This window comes from Schistocerca serialis, chromosome 7, assembly GCF_023864345.2.
Source record: "Schistocerca serialis cubense isolate TAMUIC-IGC-003099 chromosome 7, iqSchSeri2.2, whole genome shotgun sequence".
Taxonomy (NCBI): Eukaryota; Metazoa; Arthropoda; class Insecta; order Orthoptera; family Acrididae; genus Schistocerca; species Schistocerca serialis.
The window spans coordinates 89,415,279-89,438,234 of NC_064644.1; the positions used below are offsets into that span (position 1 = coordinate 89,415,279).

The window sequence follows — 22,956 nt, forward strand, 5'->3', positions numbered from 1 at the left end:
TTAAATCATTAGCAGACTGCAGTGGCTGATATATGGTGTTTCTTGTTTCAAATTCTCTGAAGTGAAAAGTTTGTGTGATTTCTTCTGTAGGAAGGACCAACTCCACCTACAGATATTCCTTGCAGGTGGGAGGAGTTACCTTTTGTGCAAAATACATTGTTTGTTGTTGTGGTCTTCAGTCCTGAGACTAGTTTGATGCAGCTCTCCATGCTACTCTATCCTGTGCAATCTCCTTCATCTCCCAGTACTTACTGCGACCTACATCCTTCTGAATCTGCTTAATGTATACATCTCTTGGCCTCCCTATACAATTTTTACCCTCCACGCTACCCTCCAATGCTAAATTTGTGATCCCTTGATGCCTCAGAACATGCCATACCAACCGGTCCCTTCTTCTTGTCAAGTTGTGCCACAAACTCCTCTTCTCCCCTATTCTATTCAATACCTCCTCATTAGTTACATGATCTACCCATCTAATCTTCAGCATTCTTCTGTAGCACCACATTTTGAAAGCTTCTATTCTCTTCCTGTCCAAACTATTTACCGTCCATGTTTCACTTCCATACATGGCTACATACCATACAAATACTTTTAGAAATGACTTCCTGACACTTAAATCTATACTCGATGTTAACAAATTCCTCTTCTTCAGAAACGATTTCCTTGCCATTGCCAGTCTACATTTTATATCCTCTCTACTTCGACCATCATAAATTATTTTGCTCCCCAAATAGCAAAACTCATTTACTACTTTAAGCATCTCATTTCCTAATCTAATTCCCTCAGCATCACCCGACTTAATTCGACTACATTCCATGATCCTCGTTTTGCTTTTGTTGATGTTCATCTTATATCCTTCTTTCAAGACACTGTCCATTCCGTTCAACTGCTCTTCCAAGTCCTTTGCTGTCTGACAGAATTACAATGTCATCAGCGAACCTCAAAGTTTTTATTTCTTCTCCATGGATTTTAATACCTACTCTGAATTTTTCTTTTGTTTCCTTTACTGCTTGCTCAATATACAGATTGAATAACATCGAGGAGAGGCTACAACCCTGTCTCACTCCCTTCCCAACCACTGCTTCCATTTCATGCCCCTCGACTCTTATAACTGCCATCTGCTTTTTGTACAAATTGTAAATAGCCTTTCGCTCCCTGTATTTTACCCCTGCCACCTTTAGAATTTGAAAGAGAATATTCCAGTCAACATTGTCAAAAGCTTTCTCTAAGTCTACAAATGCTAGAAACATAGGTTTGCCTTTCCTTAATCTTTCTTCTAAGATAAGGCGTAAGGACAGTATTGCCTCACGTGTTCCAACATTTCTATGGAATCCAAACTGATCGTCCCCGAGGTCGACTTCTACCAGTTTTTCCATTCGTCTACAAAGAATTCGCGTTAGTATTTTGCAGCTGTGACTTATTAAACTGACAGTTCGGTAATTTTCACATCTGTCAACACCTGCTTTCTTTGGGATTGGAATTATTATATTCTTCTTGAAGTCTGATGGTATTTTGCCTGTCTCATACATCTTGCTCACCAGATGGCAGAGTTTTGTCATGACTGGCTCTCCCAAGGCTGTCAGTAGTTCTAATGGAATGTCGTCTACTCCCGGGGCCTTGTTTCGACTCAGGTCTTTCAGTGCTCTGTCAAACTCTTCACGCAGTATCGTATCTCCCATTTCATCTTCATCTACATTCTCTTCCATTTCCATAATATTGTCCTCAAGTACATCGCCCTTGTGTAGACCCTCTATATACTCCTTCCATCTTTCTGCTTTCCCTTCTTTGCTTAGAACTGGGTTTCCATCTGAGCTCTTGATATTCATACAAGTGGTTCTCCTTTCTCCAAAGGTCTCTTTAATTTTCCTGTAGGCAGTATCTATCTTACCCCTAGTGAGATAAGCCTCTACATCCTTACATTTGTCCTCTAGCCATCCCTGTTTAGCAGTTTTGCACTTCCTGTCGATCTCATTTTTGAGATGTTTGTATTCCTTTTGCCTGCTTCATTTACTGTATTTTTATATTTTCTCTGTTCATCAATTAAATTCAATATTTCTTCTGTTACCTAAGGATTTCTACCAGCCCTCGTCTTTTTACCTACTTGATCGTCTGCTGCCTTCACTACTTCATCCCTCAGAGCAACCCATTCTTCTTCTACTGTATTTATTTCCCCCATTCCTGTCAATTGTTCCCTTATGCTCTCCCTGAAACTCTGTACAACCTCTGGTTTAGTCAGTTTATCAAGGTCCAATCTCCTTAAATTCCCACCTTTTTGCAGTTTCTTCAGTTTTAATCTACAATTCATAACATATAGATTGTGGTCAGAGTCCACATCTGCCCCTGGAAATGTCTTACAATTTAAAACCTAGTTCCTAAATCTCTGTCTTACCATTACATAATCTATCTGATACCTTTTAGTATCTCCAGGGTTCTTCCATGTATACAACCAAAATACATTATCTGATCAATTTATTGCAAGGCGGTATATATGCAGCATGCAGGTAAGGTCACAAGTGTTATTTCTCCTTATTTTCAAAGTTTACAAAAAAAGTGGAGAGAGAGAGACTTTTGTACACAGTGATGAGGCTCAGGAGATACCAACAAAGCACTTGAGAGACGAATAAAAGTATTTGTATGTCACCAGAATAACAAAATGTCACACAGTGCATGGGGATCAGTGATGACTGTATGGTGTGTTGTAAACATACATGGAGATTTGAAAATATAGTGTCTCAGACATGAATTCTGTAGTCTGTATCTTTAATTTTTTACAACTTTACTGGCTTTAAAAGTTATGGGCCAGTAATACTGAAGATTCTTCTGTACTAGAGACTACAGCATGTAAGAGACAGGTAGAGAAGGTAGGCAGCTAAGGTAGACCACTTTAGACCTATCAAGAGTGAGTAATTAGTATTGAGAAGTAGCTATAGTAGACAGCACAGCACATTTTCTGATGTACACAGATAATTTTTAATGCTTATAGAAAATGATTGTATATTAACCAGATATCAGAGCTACATACCACTGTCCCACATTCAGGAGAAGATGGTCCACAAACATCAGCCTTACTTCACCAAATGTGAGCACACACATAAATAAGTATAGTCCATGTGTTTATTATTATGACTGTTATATCAAGTGCTCAAAAATGATGATGTTGAGCATTGATACAAACAACACATAGGTTTCAGACAGACACAAGACTCATTGTCATTTTGTTGTAGACTTCTTGTTCCAATTTTCCACACAGACAAAAATGCAGAGGTGTTGAGTCTAGTGACCATGCAGGCCATTTTGTGTATCCTGACCTACTGATCCAATGATCTCCTAATGTTCTGTTAAGAAGGTCTACAATTATCTGTGTGAGATAGGCAAGATGTCCAACATACTGGTACCATATGGATTGCCTTATATCCAGTGAGATGTCTTCCAATAACTGTTGCAGCATATCTATCAGAAGCTGTAGACACATTTTGCAATTTAGAATCCCTTCAGTAAAACAAGGACCAATGGTGCAATTCTTGAAAAGCCCGCACCACATATTGATGAACCAAAGTCATTGTTTATTTTCTCTTAGCCGGCATGGATTTTCAGATTACCATTAGCATGTATTGCAAAATAGATATTCCCATGGTTTGTAAAAGATATTTCATCTGCAAATACACTCATTCATAAAATGCTACATCTCTTTCCAGTTTTTGTAGGTGCCATTCAAAGAACAGTAATTGATTTTGAACATCATTGCTGTGCAGCTGTTTGATGGAGTTAGATGTAGAAAGGATGAATTGCAATGGAATCTAGTATTTGCAAAACACTCCTTTGGCTGGCCACATTTTCACATTATAGATGCCTCATTGTAACATGTGTATTGTGTATTACAGCTGCTAAAATGTTAGTTGTGTTACTGCTGCTAAAATGTTACCTCCATTTCTCTGATCAGTTGCTGTTCTATTTTATTCTTCACATTTACAATTTCCTATTGAATGAGGAAAATGTATGAGAGAAGTATGAGGATGGAGATATAAATGAAGGAATGACCCAAAGTATAAGTAGGAAGAAGTCGAACACATGATGAAGAAAATGAAAAATGGGAAGGCCCTAGTGGCAGACCAAATCCCAATAGAAGCATGGAAAAGTATGTGAGAACAGGGAACTGATATTTTCTGGGATCTAATGCAGAAGATCTGGAAAGGAGAAAGATTGCTATATGTGTGGAGAAGCAGTATACTGGTTCAAATATATAATGGAATACGGGATATCCAAAACTGTGGCAATTATAGAGGGATAAAACTGATGTCCCACACAATGAAGATCTGGGAAAGGATAATTGAGAAGAGGTTGCATCTAGAAACTGAAGTATGTGAAGAACAGTTTGGATTTAAGCCTGGAAGAGGAACAACTGACACAATATTTGCACTAAGGCAACTGATGGAAAGGCACAGAAAAGTACAAGCCAAATTGCACATGGCTTTTATTGATCTTGAGAAGGCATCTGACAGAGTGCCAAGGCAAGAGATATGGAGATGTCTGAGAAGTACATGCCTGCCAGGAAAATATATCAGGGTGGTAGAAGACATGTGTGAAGGTGCGATGATATGAGTCAGGAGCAGTGTAGATGCACCAAAGGCATTTCCAGTGAGAGTAGGACTACATCAGGGATCTGCTCCCAGTCCATATCTCTTTGACCTTGTCATGGATGTACTAGTCAAAGATGGGAAAAAAAGAGGCACCTTAGAGCATGATGTTTGCCGATGATGTTGTAATCTGTGAATCCACCCAGGAGGCACTTCAAGACAAGCTTGAACAGTGTAGAGAAGCTCTAGAGGAAAGAGGAATGAGAATTAGCAGGGTGAAAACAGAATATATGTGTACAAAGGATGCCAAAGATCTATATATTAACCTGCAAGAAGAACAACTGATGCTGATCAAGAAATTTAAATACCTAGGCTCTTACATGCAAAGTGATGGAGGACTGCAGGCTGAAATACAGCACAGGATAAATAGTGGATGAATGAACTGGAGGAAACTGACTGGAGAACTGTGTGAAAAGATAGTTGGCTGCAGAATGAAAGGAAAGCTTTACATGTCTGTGGTGAGGCCTGCAATTCTGTATAGTGAAGAAATTTGGCCAATTACATAAGCCCAAGAGAAAAAGATGGATGTGGCAGAAATGAGAATGCTAAGGTGGATGAGTGGGGTGACATGAAAGGGTAGACTAAGGAATGAGTACATCAGGGGAACAGTGAAACTGGGCCCCAAAGGGAAGAAGATCCAAGAAGGTAGGATAAGATAGTATGGACATGTGCAGAGAAGATGGGAGTACTACATGGGGAGAAGAGTTGAAGACGTAGAAATCAAAGGATGAAGGAGAAGACGAGGACCAAAACTGAGATGGAAAGCCAAGGTAGCAGGGAGCCTATGAGAGAAAGGATGGCTCAGAGAAGAAGCACTGGATAGGCATTTATGGAAGAGAAGGATCCAGCAAAGCAATGCTGACCCCAGATGATGTGAGAAAAGGGTGAGGTGAGATGATGATGATGATTTACAGTTTTATGAATTTATTTTTGTAAATTTAGCAAAAATGTATTTTGAGGGCTTGACACAGTCAGAAAATCTTTCAGCATACACCCAGACCACTGCTCTAACAGTTTGGTAACATTTGCCACAAATGGAAACAATAGCCAGTTTCCTGACTGTCATACAAATTATGATTGTCTGAATAGCTCACATGCAAGTTGTCAGATTACTGCAACAGCGGAGCTCAGTCTGATGGAGTTCAAGTACATGGCTAAACACATTAAGGTTATCTTTAACATGAAAAGGGAAGCACAATGCTGCAACTAAAATCTTTGGCCACTTACTCAGTGATGTAAAGTGTCTGACAGATATAAAAGTAAAAACTGAAAACAAACTGAAAAAGTTTCTCCTTAACAACTCCTCCTGTTTCACAGAAGAAATCCTGTTATTGTAATGTGTAAATGGTGGTGGACAGGAATTACTAACTCACGTCTGTATATAAAAAAAAAAACAGTACTTATAGATTTCTGCATGTTACTGTATTTACAAATTAATTTTCAATGTGAATGTAAAATGGCTCATTCCACATCATTACAATTTATTGTGCCAAATGATCCATAGAACATGAAACTAATTAATTATACTTGAGTTATGTGTTTGCTTACATTTATCACTGTTGGGCAGGCACTCATGGGGCTTTGTAAAGGGACATCCTCTCTAGCATTACTTTTCCTCAACAGAAGTAGTCGATACCAGAAATATTTTTGACTTTTAGACAGGTCAGTATTATCTCAGCTGATTTTCTAAAAAATTTCATATGATTTTGTACACATTGTTTTATATTTAGAGTTAAAATCTGTAAAAAGAAATTACCTTACTTTCCTTTTCACAATCAATTTGTACTAGCTCTGAATGTACAGTTGAAATTATATTTTTTTTAGAAACATTTGAAATTATGAAATATTTGGCACACTTAAAATTTCTGTTATTAATTACTCAATCTGATACTGTTTATTATGTTTATTTCTGGATTCACTTATAAATTCATTTGTCAAGAAAATTTGTAAATCCTTTGGAGTATTGTTATTGCTGCAGAGTGAGGAAGTAATAGTGGGCGTGCCTCTGACGTGATCAGATGTGCTTTTGTATTTTGGAAAAATAATATTATTTTGGCTTTGTTAATGTGAAAATTCAAAAGACAGAGTGATATAGTAAAATATGAGAGAATAAATTATCATAAAAACAAAAAAGTTTCACGGGCATTCTTCGAAGTCAAATATGTCAATTGGAGCCATGAGAACCTCCAATGTCAAAAACTTCAGCTTCAAGAATAAGCTCCTAGACATACAGAACTGGAGACAACTATGAGAAAAGAAGATAAGTAAAAAGTTTTACCAATAGCAATAGTAGTGATGGCAACCTCTTATACTGATGGCAGGACTTTTATCTTGTTACAATATGACCAAGTTTCACAAGTGTTAGGTCATCCAAGTCTTCTTTGAATATCCTTTCAAATACCATTGAAAAAGTACATAGTTTCATATAAACCACAAAAAGTATACCTCATTATAGTCACTCATTCTTGATATATTTTGGATGGGCTTTCTTGGGGATAACATATAGAGGGGACAAGTAGCCACATTTTAACTTCAGGCATTGACATATTTAAAATATTGTCTGCAAAATTTCATGGGAGTCACATTGCAGACCAGAGAAATGTCAGTAGAAAAAATGTGCATGAAATATGAATCATCAAAGCATTTTTCTTAAACTAGTAAATCTGCTAGTTAGTTTTACATCATGTAAATCATATTCAGGGTGAATATTGTGATGGGAACTTACCAATTGAACTAAAATTGCATAGACTGTATGATAAAATGTTGGTCATCTACAAGTTTTTAACAAACTACTTATTTATGTTGGAGTTAAATTTTGAAATATTTGAAAAAAAAAGACATATCTAGATGGAAGATTGTAATTATTAGATGGATCACAAAATATATACTTATGAGCAGAAAGACATGGGTTGTGATGCTACATTGGAACAATGATAGGTCTATCAAACGTAGAAGACGATAAAATTTCAAGGAGGCAGAATGGCTGACCAGTACTTCAGTAGGTGAAAGTCTAAGCACTGCACACAGGCACATATAAACATGCAAAAATCTAATCCAGCTTTCAACAATGTTAGTACCTTTCTCAGGGAGAAGAAAGAGATAGATTGGGGAAGTATATACAGGAGGGACAGGTGACTCAGATTCCAAATTCAGATGGCCCCACCTTTTGTAAGGGCAAGGGAAGACAAAGATGGAGGAGATTTCAGAGAGCTCATTAAAAGGAAATATTTTTTTAAGCAAACAACCCTGCCTTATCTGTGTTTTAAAATCAGTACCATAAACTAGTTCAGCTATACAAAGTTTGAATACCAATTCTATATAGCTTGCAACATCACAGCATATTCCTCATCATTATTTGCCTGCAAAACTGTAAATTTATGTTTACCACACATCTTAATTTTTTGTGGTATTAAGTCTGTCTTATTTTTCACTTGTCACACTTCTTTATCTTTTGCATGAAATTCTGTTCTCAGACTTACCATGTCAGGGTCATTCCAGTGGCCTGGTCCAGCATGATGTGCAATTCTGTCTTGATTTGAAGAAAAGTAGCTCATTATGCTTGTAACACTGTTCCATGAATCATCAATATCACCATAATTGCGCCACAGATTACAATATTGTTTTAAGAGCTCAAAATTAACCTGAAATAAAATGTGCAGTTTTGAACTGAATGATCACTAAATACTTAGGAAAATATAAAATAATTTTTTTTTCTGTCTGTTTAGCTGCAGGGCTGTCTTTTTACTATCCTTTCACCTCAAAAGCTATTGTTTGGTTTCGTTTGTAGTTTATTTGTTTGACTAAATTATCTAACTGCTTATGCAAATAATTTGTTTTAATCATCCAAAATATCAAATAAATTGAAGAAAACAGGTGATAACATTAAAAACATAGCTTACCGGAAGGCCATCTTGCTCTTGATATACAGGCCAACTGCAAGAATACACCATAGGTCGACCAGTTGCATTCAAGTACATGCCAAATTCTGGATACCCTGTTTGAGATGTTAAAATTCTATTAGCTTGCAGTGAACAAAAATGATAAAATAAAACTGCAGGCTTTGAGCATTATTTTGCTATTTGTTAAATACAGTTTTTTTGTCTTCAGTTTGTTTTTCTTTTCTTGTGCAGCATTCTACTTCTGCTTATCATATACCAAATTCTCCATCACTAAATGCTTATCGAAACAAAAGCTATCAATAATTCATGCAATTATTTCTGTCTTCATTTTCCCATACAATTTTATTTTCACAGCTTACTTCATAATTACATTTACTAAGCTTGGATGTTTTAAGAAAAAGTTTCTTGGAAACCTTCTGACACATTAAAACTGTATGTTGAACCAGTACTTAAAGCAAAAACCTTACCTTTGACAGAACTACAACAATGAAGATGGGTGGATAAGTCATATCTGTATCAATAAGACAACTGTCTGTGAAAGGCTAGGATCCATATTTAAGTCCCCATCAGGCTTTAAGTTTTAATTTCTCAGAAGATCATAGAGTGCTCTCCTCTGTAGAGTGAAATATTAATTATGAAAACAAACCCCAGAATGTGACTGAGCAACTTCTCTGCTATATCCTTTTTTAGAGGGGTGCTGGTCATCAAGATGTGTAGGAGAACTTCTGAAGTGTTCAGAACCTAGGAGAGAGTTACTTTCAGAACTGAAGCTGAAAGGGCAGGCTGTGAGTTACGCATGGCTAGAAACTCTGTTGGTGAGAGCATTGTCCTTAAAAGGTGTGGGTCTGTATTTGGATTCTGCTCCAGCACTTTAATCTACCAGAAAGTTTCACAGTAGTGCCCACTCCAGTACAGGGTAAAAGACTCAGTATGGAACAGTTTGTTTGCTCTGTTCTTCTAAGTAGCAATTTTTTTCTGCCATAGTTGGATTGTTGACTTAGTTTCTATCATACTTCTGTAATGTAAGGAGTTGCTCTCTCTGTTACAGGTCAACATTTAATGTATTCTGATCCCTACTATACCTTCTTATCTTTTTTCTTTTATTTTCACAATACAAAATTGCCTATAAGTAATTATTTATTAACCTGTAGAACATTGGATGTATGACTGGGTCATGTGATAAGTTCTCCATGATGCTAGACTGACCACCATTCTGTAGCTGAAATTTTCAAATTAGCCTTGAATCTGAATAATGGTAATCTTCCTCATGCATAAGCCCTCATATTCTGAATTTTTCCTTTAGGTTTATTATTGCTTATTGAGCGTGTAAGTGTGCCGCTACCATAGTAGTATTCCATTTTTTCTAGTATTTTTTTTTTATTTTTCTGGCACTTTATTGTAAGGAATTAATATTTTCAGTTGTAACCCATCATCTTCTTCATTGTCATCACCATCACCACCATCATCATCATCTTCTGCTTCTTCATCATCATCATCATCATCATCTTCTTCTTCTTCTTCTTCTTCTTCTCCTTTCAAGGAGTAAGTGATTTATCTGTTTCAGTCACAAAGGAAGTTGTTGGCAACATTTCATTGATTTTCCCATGAGTCAGACAAACCTGTGATGATTCGCGCTGTCCTCAGTATATACGTATGATATTCCCTCTTAATCATATCTGGTTATATTTGTCACACTTGAGAAGGGATGCTCAAGTGTTCTATAAGCAATCTCCTTTGTAGACTGCCTGCATTTTCTCAGTATCCTGCCAATCAACCTATGTCTGCCACCTACCTTCCCTTAGACTGAGCCTATCTGATCATTCCAGTTAATGCTGATATTCTTTTTATTGCATTCTAGTCAGGTGTCAAAGCTGCCTGTTTTTATTTTTACTGATTCTATATTGTATTTTAAAAATATTCAATTCTTTCTGATCATCATCATTTGTAAATCTATCCAGTCTCAGGCAGACTTTTATGAGTCTCAGAAATCTTATTTCTGAGCCTTGTATCTTACCAAGATATTTAGCCTCTTCAGTGGACACTGCCTTGTAGGGGTACTGTCTGTGAGGTCAGAAAGGTTTGCATGTTTGAAACAAGATGAGGCCTATGCCAGTGGTAGCACAGCTACTAGCAGGGTCTCCCATACTGGACAGACCTCAGTGGATGGACCAGAGGAAAGGTGTCCCAAAATGCCTCATCTTTCCCCTATCCACTTCTATACTCCTTCCTTAATTTGCTAGATACCCAACCCAAGGTATGATTCAATCTGTGCCAAATCAAGCATGGCATAAAGGAAAATGTGTCATTAATGGAGCCTAAGTGATACCGGATATCCTCTCTGAGTAATTAGCTTTGCACCATGTGGGGTTCCACGTTGTCAACCCAATGGACCCTAATTCTCGTGGGATCAAAATGGAGGACATGGAAAATTAAAATAGAAACTCAGGGACTTGATGAGACGAGTCCAAGAAGTGGAAACTGTTACTGAGAGGCTGGACCAGGACAAGATCAAATCCTTGTCTGAGATTCAGAGGATGAAATTCCTCAAAGTACAAAAAGAAAAGGAAGATAAAGAATGGCTTCCTAAATCTATATTGTAATCCCCAAATCCTCAAAAAATATACCTATTCAAAAAAGCAGATAAAAATTCACTTGACGCTGTCCTAAGAGAAAATCTCCACTCATTCCAAATTAATAATATAAGTGTAGACCAGATGTGGCTTAAATTCAAAGAAATAGTATCGGCACCAATTGAGAGATTTATACCAAATAAATTAACAAACAACGGAGCTGATCCTCCTTGGTACACAAAACGGGTTAGAACACTGTTGCAGAAACAACGAAACAAACATGCCACATTTAAACAGATGCATAATCCCCAAGATTGGCGATCTTTTACAGAAGCTCAAAATTTAGCATGGACTTCAATGTGAGATGCTTATAACAGTTACCACAATGAAACTTTGTCTCGAAACCTGGCAGAAAATCAAAAGTGATTCTGGTCGTATGTGAAGTATGTTAGCGGCAAGAAACATTCACAAACAATAGCAATGGAGATACCATCGAAGACAGTGCTGCCAAAGCAGAGTTACTAAACACAGCCTTCTGAAATGCCTTCACAAAAGAAGACAAAGTAAATATTCCAGAATTCGAATCGAGAACAGCTGCCAACATGAGTAACGTAGAAGTAAATAACCTCAGAGTAGTGAAGCAACTTAAATCACTTAATAAAAGCAAGTCTTCTGGTCCAGACTGTATACCAATTAGGTTCTTTCAGAGTATGCTGATGCATTAGCTCCATACTTAACAATCATATACAACTGTTCGCTCGACGAAAGATCTGTAGCCAAAGACTGGAAAGTTGCACAGATCACACCAATATTCAAGAAAGGTAGTAGGACTAAACCACTAAATTACAGGCCCATATCGTTAATGTTGATATGCAGCAGGATTTTAGAACATATATTGTGTTCGAACATAATGAATTACCTCGAAGAAAACTGTCTATTGACACACAGTCAACATGGGTTTAGAAAACATCATTTCTGTGAAACACAACTAGCTCTTTATTCACATGAAGTGCTGAGTGCTATTGACAAGGGATTTCAGATCGTTTCTGTATTTCTGGATTTCCAGAAGGCTTTTGACACTGTATCACTCAAGCGGCTCATAGTGAAATTGCATGCTTATGGAATATCATCTCAGTTATGTGACTGGATCTGTGATTTCCTGTCAGAGAGGTCACAGTTTGTTGTAATTGACAGAAAGTCATTGAGTAAAACAGAAGAGATTTCTGGCATTCCTCAAGGTAGTGTTATAGGCCCTTTGCTGTCCCTTATCTATATAAATGATTTGGGAGACAATCTGAGCACCCGTCTTTGGTTGTTTGCAGATGACGCTTATCTATATAAATGATTTGGGAGACAATCTGAGCAGCTATCTTCGGTTGTTTGCAGATGACACTGTCGTTTATCGACTAATAAAGTCATCAAAAGATCAAAACAAACTGCAAAACGATTTAGAAGAAATATTGGAATGGTGCAAAAAGTGGCAGTTGACCTTAAATAACAAAAAGTGTGAGGTCATCCACATGAGTGCTAAAAGGAATGCATTAAAGTTTGGTTACACGATAAATCGGTCTAATCTAAAAGCTGTAAATTCAACTAAATACCTAGGTATTACAATTACAAACAATTTAAATTGGAAGGAATACACAGAAAATGTTGTGGGGAAGGCTAACCAAAGACTGTGTTTTATTGGCAGGACACTTAGAAAATGTAACGGACCTACTCTACACTACGCTTGTCCGTCCACTTTTAGAATACTGTTGTGCAGTGTGGGATCCTTAGCAGATAGGACTGAGTGAATACATCAAAAAAGTTCAAAGAAAGGCAGCACATTTTTTATTATCGTGAAATATGGGAGAGAGTGTCACAGAAATGATACAGGATTTGGGATGGACATCATCAAAAGAAAGGCATTTTTCATTGCGACAGAATCTTCTCATGAAATTCCAATCACCAACTTTCTCCTGCGAGTGTGAAAATATTTTGTTGACAGCAGCTTACATAGGGAGGAACAATCACCAAGATAAAATAAGGGAAATCAGAGCATGTACGGATTGATATAGGTGTTCATTCTTCCTGCGCACTATACGAGATTGGAATAATAGAGAACTGTGAAGGTGATTCGATGAACCCTCTGCCAGACACTTAAATGTGATTTGCAGAGTATCCATGTAGATGTAGATAGAAACATAAATGGAGGGAACTAAAAAGTCTTGAACTGAAGACCTTAGAAAAGTTCTGTTCTAGAGTGAAGGGGGCAACCAGACTACTTCTGGCTCTAGGACAGATAACAAGAGAACAAGGCAGGAGTCCAGTACACTTTCTTCTCACAATAGAAGAATCCAGAAAAAGTCAAGGCAGGAAACAGGGAAACAGACCTACAGTGATGCAGTCTCTGTTTTTTGGATACCAGCCAACAGGGACATCCATTGGTCAGCATCACCTCACAGCAGGTGGAGCTCCTTCAGGTGTCAGGTGGCACTCCTTCCGAAGATTGTGGGGATGCAGGTGGGGGGACGGGGGGGACGGACACACACACACACACACACACACACACACACACACACACACACACACACACACACACACAGAGAGAGCAAAAACTTCTCAACACTTTGTGGACCAATCTCAGGCCACAACTTTGTGTTAAAAAGATTGCACCTGAGTATAATATAACAAGACCTATGATAATTTATGGGACTACTGTATGGTGGAATAAAGTAAACCAGAGTATTGCTGCTAAGGAATTTGGAAACATGCAGAGATTGACCTGCTTCAGTCAAAATTAGCAGCACACCAACTGTTGGGAGGAGACTATGCTGGACATGCCCCCATTACATCTGTGAGTTACCATGGAGGCAGCAGCAGGAGCATAAAGGTTAAAGGCTAGAAATAACTGGATTCCCTTAGGATACCCAGAATCTCACACCAACATAGTGAGAGTGGTAAATACAGGAATGGTCGGGGAAATGACAGTGCATCATACAGTAACTTCCAGCTGCTTCAATAAACCTTTCAGTCTAACAATTGGAAGAAGGAAGCAATAAAAGAGTGAACAACAACACAGGAGACATACTCTGATTTAGTGATGGGTCAAAAATAGATTAAGGCACTGCGGCTGGAGTATATGGGGTGCAGCCTAGGCTAGAGGCAGCAGTCTCTCTGAGTAAGCTGGCCACAGCATTCAGAGTGTAAATATCTGCTGTCACATTGTGGATGGAGAGGAATTTCGATAGATGCTACAACGATTGCAGCATCTACATTTATTCAGAAAGGCAAGAAGCTCTGAAATATTTATCAGACCCTGCAATGAGATCAAAGATCATTGCAGAGAGCCACAGAGCCCTTGGGAGACTAGGAGAAAGCAGCAGAGTAAAGCTTCCGTGGTTACCTGGTTACTCAGGAATTAGTGGCAATGAACAAGCTGATAGTCTGGCCTGATAACTCCATTTATTGGATCAGAACCTGTACTAACCATCACAAAGGGAACGGCAAAATCAAAACTACATGGCTGGATTAGGAGGCAGCGCTTTGAGTATTGGACTATGGTCCAAAAACAAAAACATGGCAAGTTAATGATGCTGAAGCCATGTTTCAAGAGAAGTTCTGTAACGTTGAACTTGAAGAGGAAACAGGTTAACCTTATGTCAGGACTCAGAACTGGCCACAGGAACTTTAAGAAACACCTACACTCAATGGGTATAGAGGAACAAGTCCCTAAGTGTAGACTATGTGTTGAGGAGGATGAAACCACACCCATCTAGTCTTCCAATGCAAAGCATTGGAGGGCAAAAGACAGAATATTCAAATCAGTAGAGCCTGAAGAAATCTTGTCTAGTAAGGAACTAATAAAGGATATCCTACTATTACTGAAGGGTTCCGATTGTCTTTACAAGGCTCACAGGAGCAAAACTGCACAATAAACTTAGTTTCAATGTGGACAAAAGTGGGCTAAAACCACTGTTGTTTTTATTTTTCTGCATAAATCAGATCAAATCAAGATGTTTAGCACTCATTACCCATGTCTCTGAACCATAAAGTAAAACTGGTACAGCCCTCACTTTATAAAATTTTCTTTTGTTTTTTTTCCCCCTCACTTTCCTAGGTAATGCTCTTCAGATCATTCCATGTATGATTGGTTCTTAATCATTTTGTGATAGATGTTGAGATCAATGTCTTAAGTTAATGTCACAGCCAAGATATTATAAGTGAGACACTTGCTCAATAGATCTATTTCTGTTATAACTGGATATTTGCCTCTAAAAGCCATAGTCCTGGTCTTTTGTGGAGAGAGTTTCTATTATTGTAACGTGTAAAAGGTGGTGGGTAGGAATCTCACTTCTGTATATTAATAAATAAATAAATAAATAATACAGAATATAAATATTCACCATGTAGCCATATTTACAAATTAATTTGTGAAGTTAATGTAAAATGACTCATTCCACATCATTATGATTTATTGTGCAAATGATCCATGGAACATGAAACTAACGAAGCAAGTAACCAGCTAATTATTATATGTTGAGCAGACCTGCTGAAGATAATAAACAGGTCTCTGAAGGTCATCCTCAGTTTGTTGTATGATGACCTGATCATCAGCAAACAGCATTGTATTTAAGTGTATTCTTTCATTTATTTTAATTCTTGGGCTTGCTCTGAGCTCTCATTCTTTAACTGTAAAGTAAATATTGAAACTTATAGGGAATAAGCTACAGCCCTGACGTATTCTTTGGTTTTATACAAATTTCTTCAGATGATAGATTTTCCATTTATATTATTATTGATGTGCCATAGTATAAGATGTCAATGACATGCCACAAGATGGAGAGGATATTCTTGTTTAATCATAAAGTTCCATAGCAGGGATCTTTTGATTCTGACATAGAAGATTCTATGATGTCATCCAAGTACAAAATACTCTCAGTTTTCTTGCCATGTCAGATCTGAAGAAATCTTAGATTTTTAATACAGTCATCCATTGTCTTTGTCAGGAACATATTTTTGACTTTAACAAAGGCCTTGTCATAATCCATGTTTGCAAAGTGAGTCTCAAGGTTCAATTCTAATCTTCTTCCAATCATTATTTTCAAGAAAAATATTTTTTCCTGTGCATGATCAACTGTTTCTAAATGCAACTCTTTCTTCAAGCAACAAACACTCTAATACAGAACATAATCTTTCATGAACTATTTTTCCATGTACTTTATATGTGGTGAATTTAGCCCTCTGTAATTTGTTGTGATACTTCTACCACCTCTTTTAAATATAAATATCACCAGAGTTTTTTTTTTTTGCAGTGTTGCCATCACATATTAAATAGACACAACAGGAAAGTCAAAGAATGGAATAATGACAGTATTATGGAAAGGATAGATTGCTATTCACCATATAGACAAGACTCCGTTGATCCATTGTGAACATGGGATGGCAGCTGGTCAAATATTTAACAATGAAATTTGCCAAAACATCATGCAGTTGAGAAGTTATTTCATTTTATTTTCACTACCAGTTGTGGCAATTCATTATGCCATCTTCAGGCCCCACATGAACCTTTAAAAAATAATCAATATTGGAATACTGGGGCCATATGTTTCTGGATGTCATGAATTCTCAAGTGCTCACTTAGAAGACTTGACTGCAAGTTATGAATTCTTAAGTGCTTCCTTCAAAGACTTGACTCCATAGTTGCAGTTAGGTCTTCAAAGAAAGCACTTGTGAATTCATGACATCCAGAAACATATGACCACAGTATGCCAATATCAATTATTTTTTAGAGGCGCACGTGGGGCCTGAAGATGGCATAATGGCTAGGCAATACTGGTAGTGAAAATAAAGTAAAATAACTTCTCAATTGCATGGCTGTTTGGAAAATTTCATTGTTAAATATAGAGGAGATGCTGAGTCACAGCCAGACATAATGAAAATATTGCTATACATGCGGGTGCGCGCCCATGAGTTGTGCTTGCACGTTGCACGAATGTGTGTGTTTTCCGATTTAGAAGGAGACCATCTGGCTGGAAGCTCTCATGTATACAAGGTTTTTTTTGTTGTGCCTATCTGTGACTCAGCTTCACCTCTAAATGGTGAGCAGTGGTCTATTCTTTTTATAATATTGCCATAGATGTAACAGTCTTAGTTAAAAGGGTTTACTATCATATTTCAGTAGCCGTGAATTTATTCCAACTGAACCAAATGCTTTTCAGTTTCTCATGGTCTGAATTGCATATTCTTCTTCTGTTTCCACTGAGCTGTTGTTATCAAACCATTGCTCAACCCAGTGCACTATTTACATTAAATAAATAAATAAAAATACAGATTAATTGTCTGTCCTTCCTCTTGATTCAGATGTTTTATTTTGCATGCCACTGCTTGCCGCCCATATACATCATTCTCAATTTGACTAACAAATCTGTTTCATGACTTTTGATACACATTTTGTATAACATTATTTGTAAAATTCCTTTTTTTGAATTTTGGAAGTATTTATGCAAGGCTATTTGTTATCTTTTATTGCTTGTTCTACATCTTTACACCAAATTTTCAATCCTTTTTTATGTTTATTTACCACTTTCTTGCCAAGAAGTTGATTTTCTACTCATATTTTTTTTCAAAGGATTTCTTTATGTTGTTCAGTTAAATCTCTATACTTTCACTTTTCAAAACTGTCTGTGTATATTCAGGTAGTATTATCTGAAAGTTACCATGTGGAGACCTACTTTCTTCCTGTAGTTGGTAAACTTTATACATCTCAGATCCTGTTTTTGTAATGTTAGTTTGAACTTTTCCCCATCTTTTCCAAACTATGAAACTATAGTATAATGTGCACTTTTAATGTAAGGGCCTCTAAACACATGGGTATCTCTGACTTTTGATGTCATTTGTTTATTAATTATTATGTTATCAGTCAGTAAGTTTAGTGCTCTTGATGATCAGGTAACACACTGTAAATTGTATTCTTCTCGTTTACAGTTTGTTTGCTTTAGAGCTATCCAAGGCTTTTGACCCTGTAAATCATTCTGTTCTTCTACATAAATTAGGAACTTATGGAGTCAGAGAAGTAGCATTAGATCTGTTAAGATCCCACCTTGCTGACAGCAAACAATGTGTAAAGCTGTATTATACAACTGGGAGACATAACAAACAGTAAAATCATCTTATAAAATTCTTAACTGTGGAGTCGCTCAGGGAAGCATTGTTGGGCTTTTTTGTTTATTGTGTACATCAATGATACAATAATTCCACAAAATTCAAACCTAGTAAATTATGCTGATGATACCTCCTTCATAAGTTGAGGCTCTACAAAACAGTTGGTGGTGGTGGTGGTGGTTAGTGTTTAACGTCCCGTCGACAACGAGGTCATTAGAGACGGAGCACAAGCTCGGGTTAGGGAAGGATTGGGAAGGAAATCGGCCGTGCCCTTTCAAAGGAACCATCTTGGCATTCGCCTGAAACGATTTAGGGAAATCACGGAAAACCTAAATCAGGATGGCCGGAGACGGGATTGAACCGTCGTCCTCCCGAATTACAAAACAGTTAGCAGTGCAAAATAATGCAGAGAACATAGCCTCATCACAGAATATCCCACTGAAAACAAATTGGCACTAAATAAGGCAAGACAATTCTGATGGAGTTTCTGGTAAATTATAGATCAAGACAAGTGGATAGATAACCAGACCTACCAGTTGAAACAATTGATAAATCTAAATTCCTGGGTATTATAGTAGATGAACATCATACATGGAAGGAGCACATCAGCTACACATGTAAAAAAAAAATCTCCTGTTACACCTACCTGCTAAAGTGGCTTTCTTGCATAATAGCGCAACCTGTTTTAAGACAAATCAATTTTGGAATTATACACTTCTACCTGCAATATGGTATTGTAATATTAGAAAGTGGCAGTCCTGTAGAGAATATTTCATTATGTATAACATACTAACAGTGTACTCATTGTATGTTCTGAGAACTATACTGTTTGTAAAAGAAAATATGGAGCACCCATAAAATTTAGTAATAAAAGAGCAACAGATCATAGTCCATTTTCTGCCAAATAATTGCCAAATAATATAAAATTGTTAAAAGGAAACATATTTCAGACAAAATTAAAGCAACTGTTAATTGATTAATGTTTGTAGTCCATCAAAGATTTCTAATGTTACTGTGTATAATTTTAACGTTCTTGTGTTTGTAAACTGACTATGTCCATGACTGTTAAGTTATTACAGCCGAATAAACCATTTATTTATTTTTTATTATTATTATTACTTCTTTGTGTCTGTTTCAGGTGTTAGCAGCAATCACTGAGCATGCTAGGAGTATTTTTCTAAAACAATCTAATGTGGAATTACCACCTACAACTAATTGTAGGAAAAATATATGCCAGGCTGAGATTCATTGGAAAAATCATAATGAAATTTAATATACCTACAAAAGAAATGGTGAATAAAACATTTGTTTGTTCATTCCTCGCATACTGCTGATCAGTCCGGAGTCTTTACTGGCATGATTAATAGATGTGATGCGTAATATACAAAAAAGAATTACATATTTTGTCATGGTTTCATTTAGAGGACATAAGAGTGTAATGGGGATACTCTTCAGATTACAGAGGCAGATACTGCAGCAAGGGCTTAGTGTGTCATGGATAGTTTTGTCAAAAATACATTCATGTCAATCCACGTTGTATGAGTGTTTTGGTTTATTTTTGTTAGAGACTTTAGTACCACTTGCTGCTACTAACAAAAATGTATTATATTATCTGTTTGTTCTTCAGCTCCATACAAACAATTAATTAACATAAAATATTATGATTCATGTCATGATGATGTCAAGATAGTTCTTGTTACTTCAGATTTACTGTTAAGAAAGTTATATATTTGAACAACATTGTTTATAGTTCTTGTTTCTCATGTTCTACGTACAAAATTTCACAAATTATAAAATAATGACAATAACATTGTACACAAAAAATATGAAGCTATTTTTAACAGCTTAAAAATGAAGGGAGTGCATAAAGTTCTTATACCTTCATTCATATCTTTTGTGTCCGCGTAACAACCATCTAGTTTCACATAGTCTACTTCCCAGTCAGCAAATGTCTGAGCATCTGTTTCCAGGTGCCCCAGAATACCAGGATATCCAGCACAGGTATTTGTCCCATAGTCTTCATATATTCCAAATTTTAGACCCTTTGAGTGGACCTTTAAAAACACATATGATTGATATTTAATACACAGTTGATTGTTTAGTCTTTAAGCAAATGAAAATGGATATGGAAAACAAAATGGTACAATAATAGACATTCCAGAGCAAACAATAAACAAAAGTGGGGAAAGGCTGTAGCCTTAATTAATTCTATGTGTGGCACAAAGAAACATGTAACAGGACAAATGTGTTAATAGATTTCAAGCTATCACTCTTTTTCTACCACAATCATACTCCCACAGGCATCCAAATGGGTCTACCCATAGCTAGAACAACACTGACTGGTTATAAATCTGTGCCACTGTGTGAGGATGCATTTGGTGTGTAATTTCAGTAGAAAAAGAGTGATAGCTTCAAAGGTATCCCTGTGCTGTTATTTGTTGCTATGAACCATGCATGGACTCTGCTACAGGCAAGTTGTTGCCTTTTGTCATTTCTGTTTATAGAGACATAAAATTACTCTCTAAGGGAATATGTAACTTGATATTAAGATATTCAACTCACATAATCAGCCAATGCTTTAATACCACTTGGAAAACGATCTGGATCAGGCTGGAGGCGACCATATGCATCTCGTGATGATGCCAGCCAACAGTCATCAATAATGACATACTCATAACCAACATCAGCATATCCTTCAGAAACCATCAGGTCTGCTGTTCTCTTGAACAACTGCTCACTGAAACATGATTTTACCCAGTCTACTTATTTCCACATAAAAAGAGCATTCCCCTTTCAGCTTATTTGTATATAAGAAAGAACAGATAAACATATAAAATGTCAAATCCTTTAATTGCCTTTGAAGATTTCACTTGCAGTGGGTCTTTTTGAATAAATAACTAGGTAAATGGCAATAACTTCAAGAAATTAATACACAATAGATACACTCCACGAATTATGATTATACTATACAGATCGTTGTCTATTCATAGTTGATTAGTATGAAAAATTTAGGCTATTTGTCACACAGCTCTGGAATCCTCAAGCAGAGTAAAATCCTTTACTTTTTATCTACTAACACATTTATTTAACAGTTCAACAACAATGCAAATTCCTGGTTGGAACAAAACCTAAAATAAGAAAAAGGCAACCACTCACCTATATCAGACTAAAGTTTTCAACATAGAAACACATAACAACAAACAGTTTCAAACTCTTGCTCTTCTTCTAGCAAAAGCCCATCTATTCACAGAAACAACCACACAGACATTCAGATGAACACTCTTTTGAAGCTGAGGCAGGACTAATTATTAATTACTGATTATTAAAAGCAGTTGCCTGGGATAATGGAGGTGAGGAGGGGATAGGGAAGGATGAACGAGGCAAGGAATGGGTAACAAAATTGAGCGGGGCAGATCTTTTGACAGACAACTCAGAGACTGCACAACAAGATGAAAGCAGTTCAGAGGGTAAGGTATATAAGAGATACAGAGAGAGGGAGAGTGAGGGGGAAGGAGAGAAAGATGGAGAGTGAAAGGGGGGGAGGGAGAGAGAGAGAGAGAGAGAGAGAGAGAGAGAGAGAGAGAGAGAGAGAGAGAGAGAGAGAGACTGCCTGCATGGGAGGAGAGGGGAGTGAAGTAGTGTGACAAGGCAGTACACAATGTGGATGGGAAGGAGTGGTGTGGACAGAAGAAAAGGGAAAATGATAGGTGAGGCAGTGGGAAACAGGTTAGTGGAAGCTTGGAAGCTGGATCAGGGGGATTGCTAGAACACGGGATATGCTGGAGAGACAGTTTCTGTCTGCATAGTTCACACAAAATAATGCAGGAAGGGAGTACCTAAATGACACAGCTGTTGATGTCATTTGTGTTGTATGCAGCATGTTCAGTAGCTGGATGATCAAGTTTACAGTCTGCCACAGTTTGGTGGTGGCCATTCATGCAAGTAGACAGTTGGTTATTTGTCATGCACACATAGAATGCTGTGCAGTAATTGCACCATAGCTAATAAATAACATAGCTGTTTTCACACATGAACCTGCATTTTATTGGGTAGGAAATGTTGCGCCTGAATTGTGGTAGGAGTGGTGGATGGGTGTAAGGGGTAGTCTTACACCTGTGTTGAGCACATGGAAATTACCTATCGGGCACAGAATTGGGACCAGAACTGGAATAGGGATGGAAAAGGATATTCTCAAGGGTGGGGGGTGGTGGAATGCTACTTTTGGTGTAGTGTGGGTAGGACATTCCTCATCTCAGAGCATAACCAGAGCCTTTATTGACAGAAGATGCTCTGGGCCTAAGATGTGGATGAGTATTTCCAGCAACAGGGTGTGTGATTGTAATAATCATACTGTAATGTGATGTACGATGATAATGTGTAGTGGCCTATAGACTGTCACACACTCACTTTCTACATCTAAATCTATACTCTTAAAACCACCATGAAGTGCATGGAAGAGGATACATTCCATAGTACCAGTTCATAGGGGTTCTTCCCATTCCATTCACGTTTGGAGTGCAGGAACAATGATTCGTTAAATGCCTCTGTCCATGCTGTAATTATTCAAGTCTTGTCCTCACGATCCCTACATGGGCAATACATAGAGGGTTGTAGTATATTCCTAGAGTCATCATATAAAGTAGGCTCTTGAAACTTTGTAAGCAGGCTTTCTCAGGATAATTTACACCCATTTTCAACAGTCTGCTG

At 37.2% G+C, this 22,956-nt stretch overlaps 1 protein-coding gene across 1 annotated transcript in view; it reads right to left on the reverse strand.

Moving 5' to 3' along the window:
• The window catches only part of LOC126412122 (alpha-N-acetylgalactosaminidase-like), a 66,320-nt gene that overhangs the window by 19,812 nt on the left and 23,552 nt on the right, over positions 1 to 22,956 (reverse strand). The window contains exons 3-6 of the mRNA XM_050081562.1: positions 20,812 to 20,986; positions 20,129 to 20,303; positions 8,534 to 8,628; positions 8,114 to 8,275 (exon numbers count right to left, since the gene is read on the reverse strand). Of these exons, the coding sequence (XP_049937519.1) occupies positions 8,114 to 8,275; positions 8,534 to 8,628; positions 20,129 to 20,303; positions 20,812 to 20,986 (607 nt within the window). The remainder of the gene's footprint in view (positions 1 to 8,113; positions 8,276 to 8,533; positions 8,629 to 20,128; positions 20,304 to 20,811; positions 20,987 to 22,956) is intronic.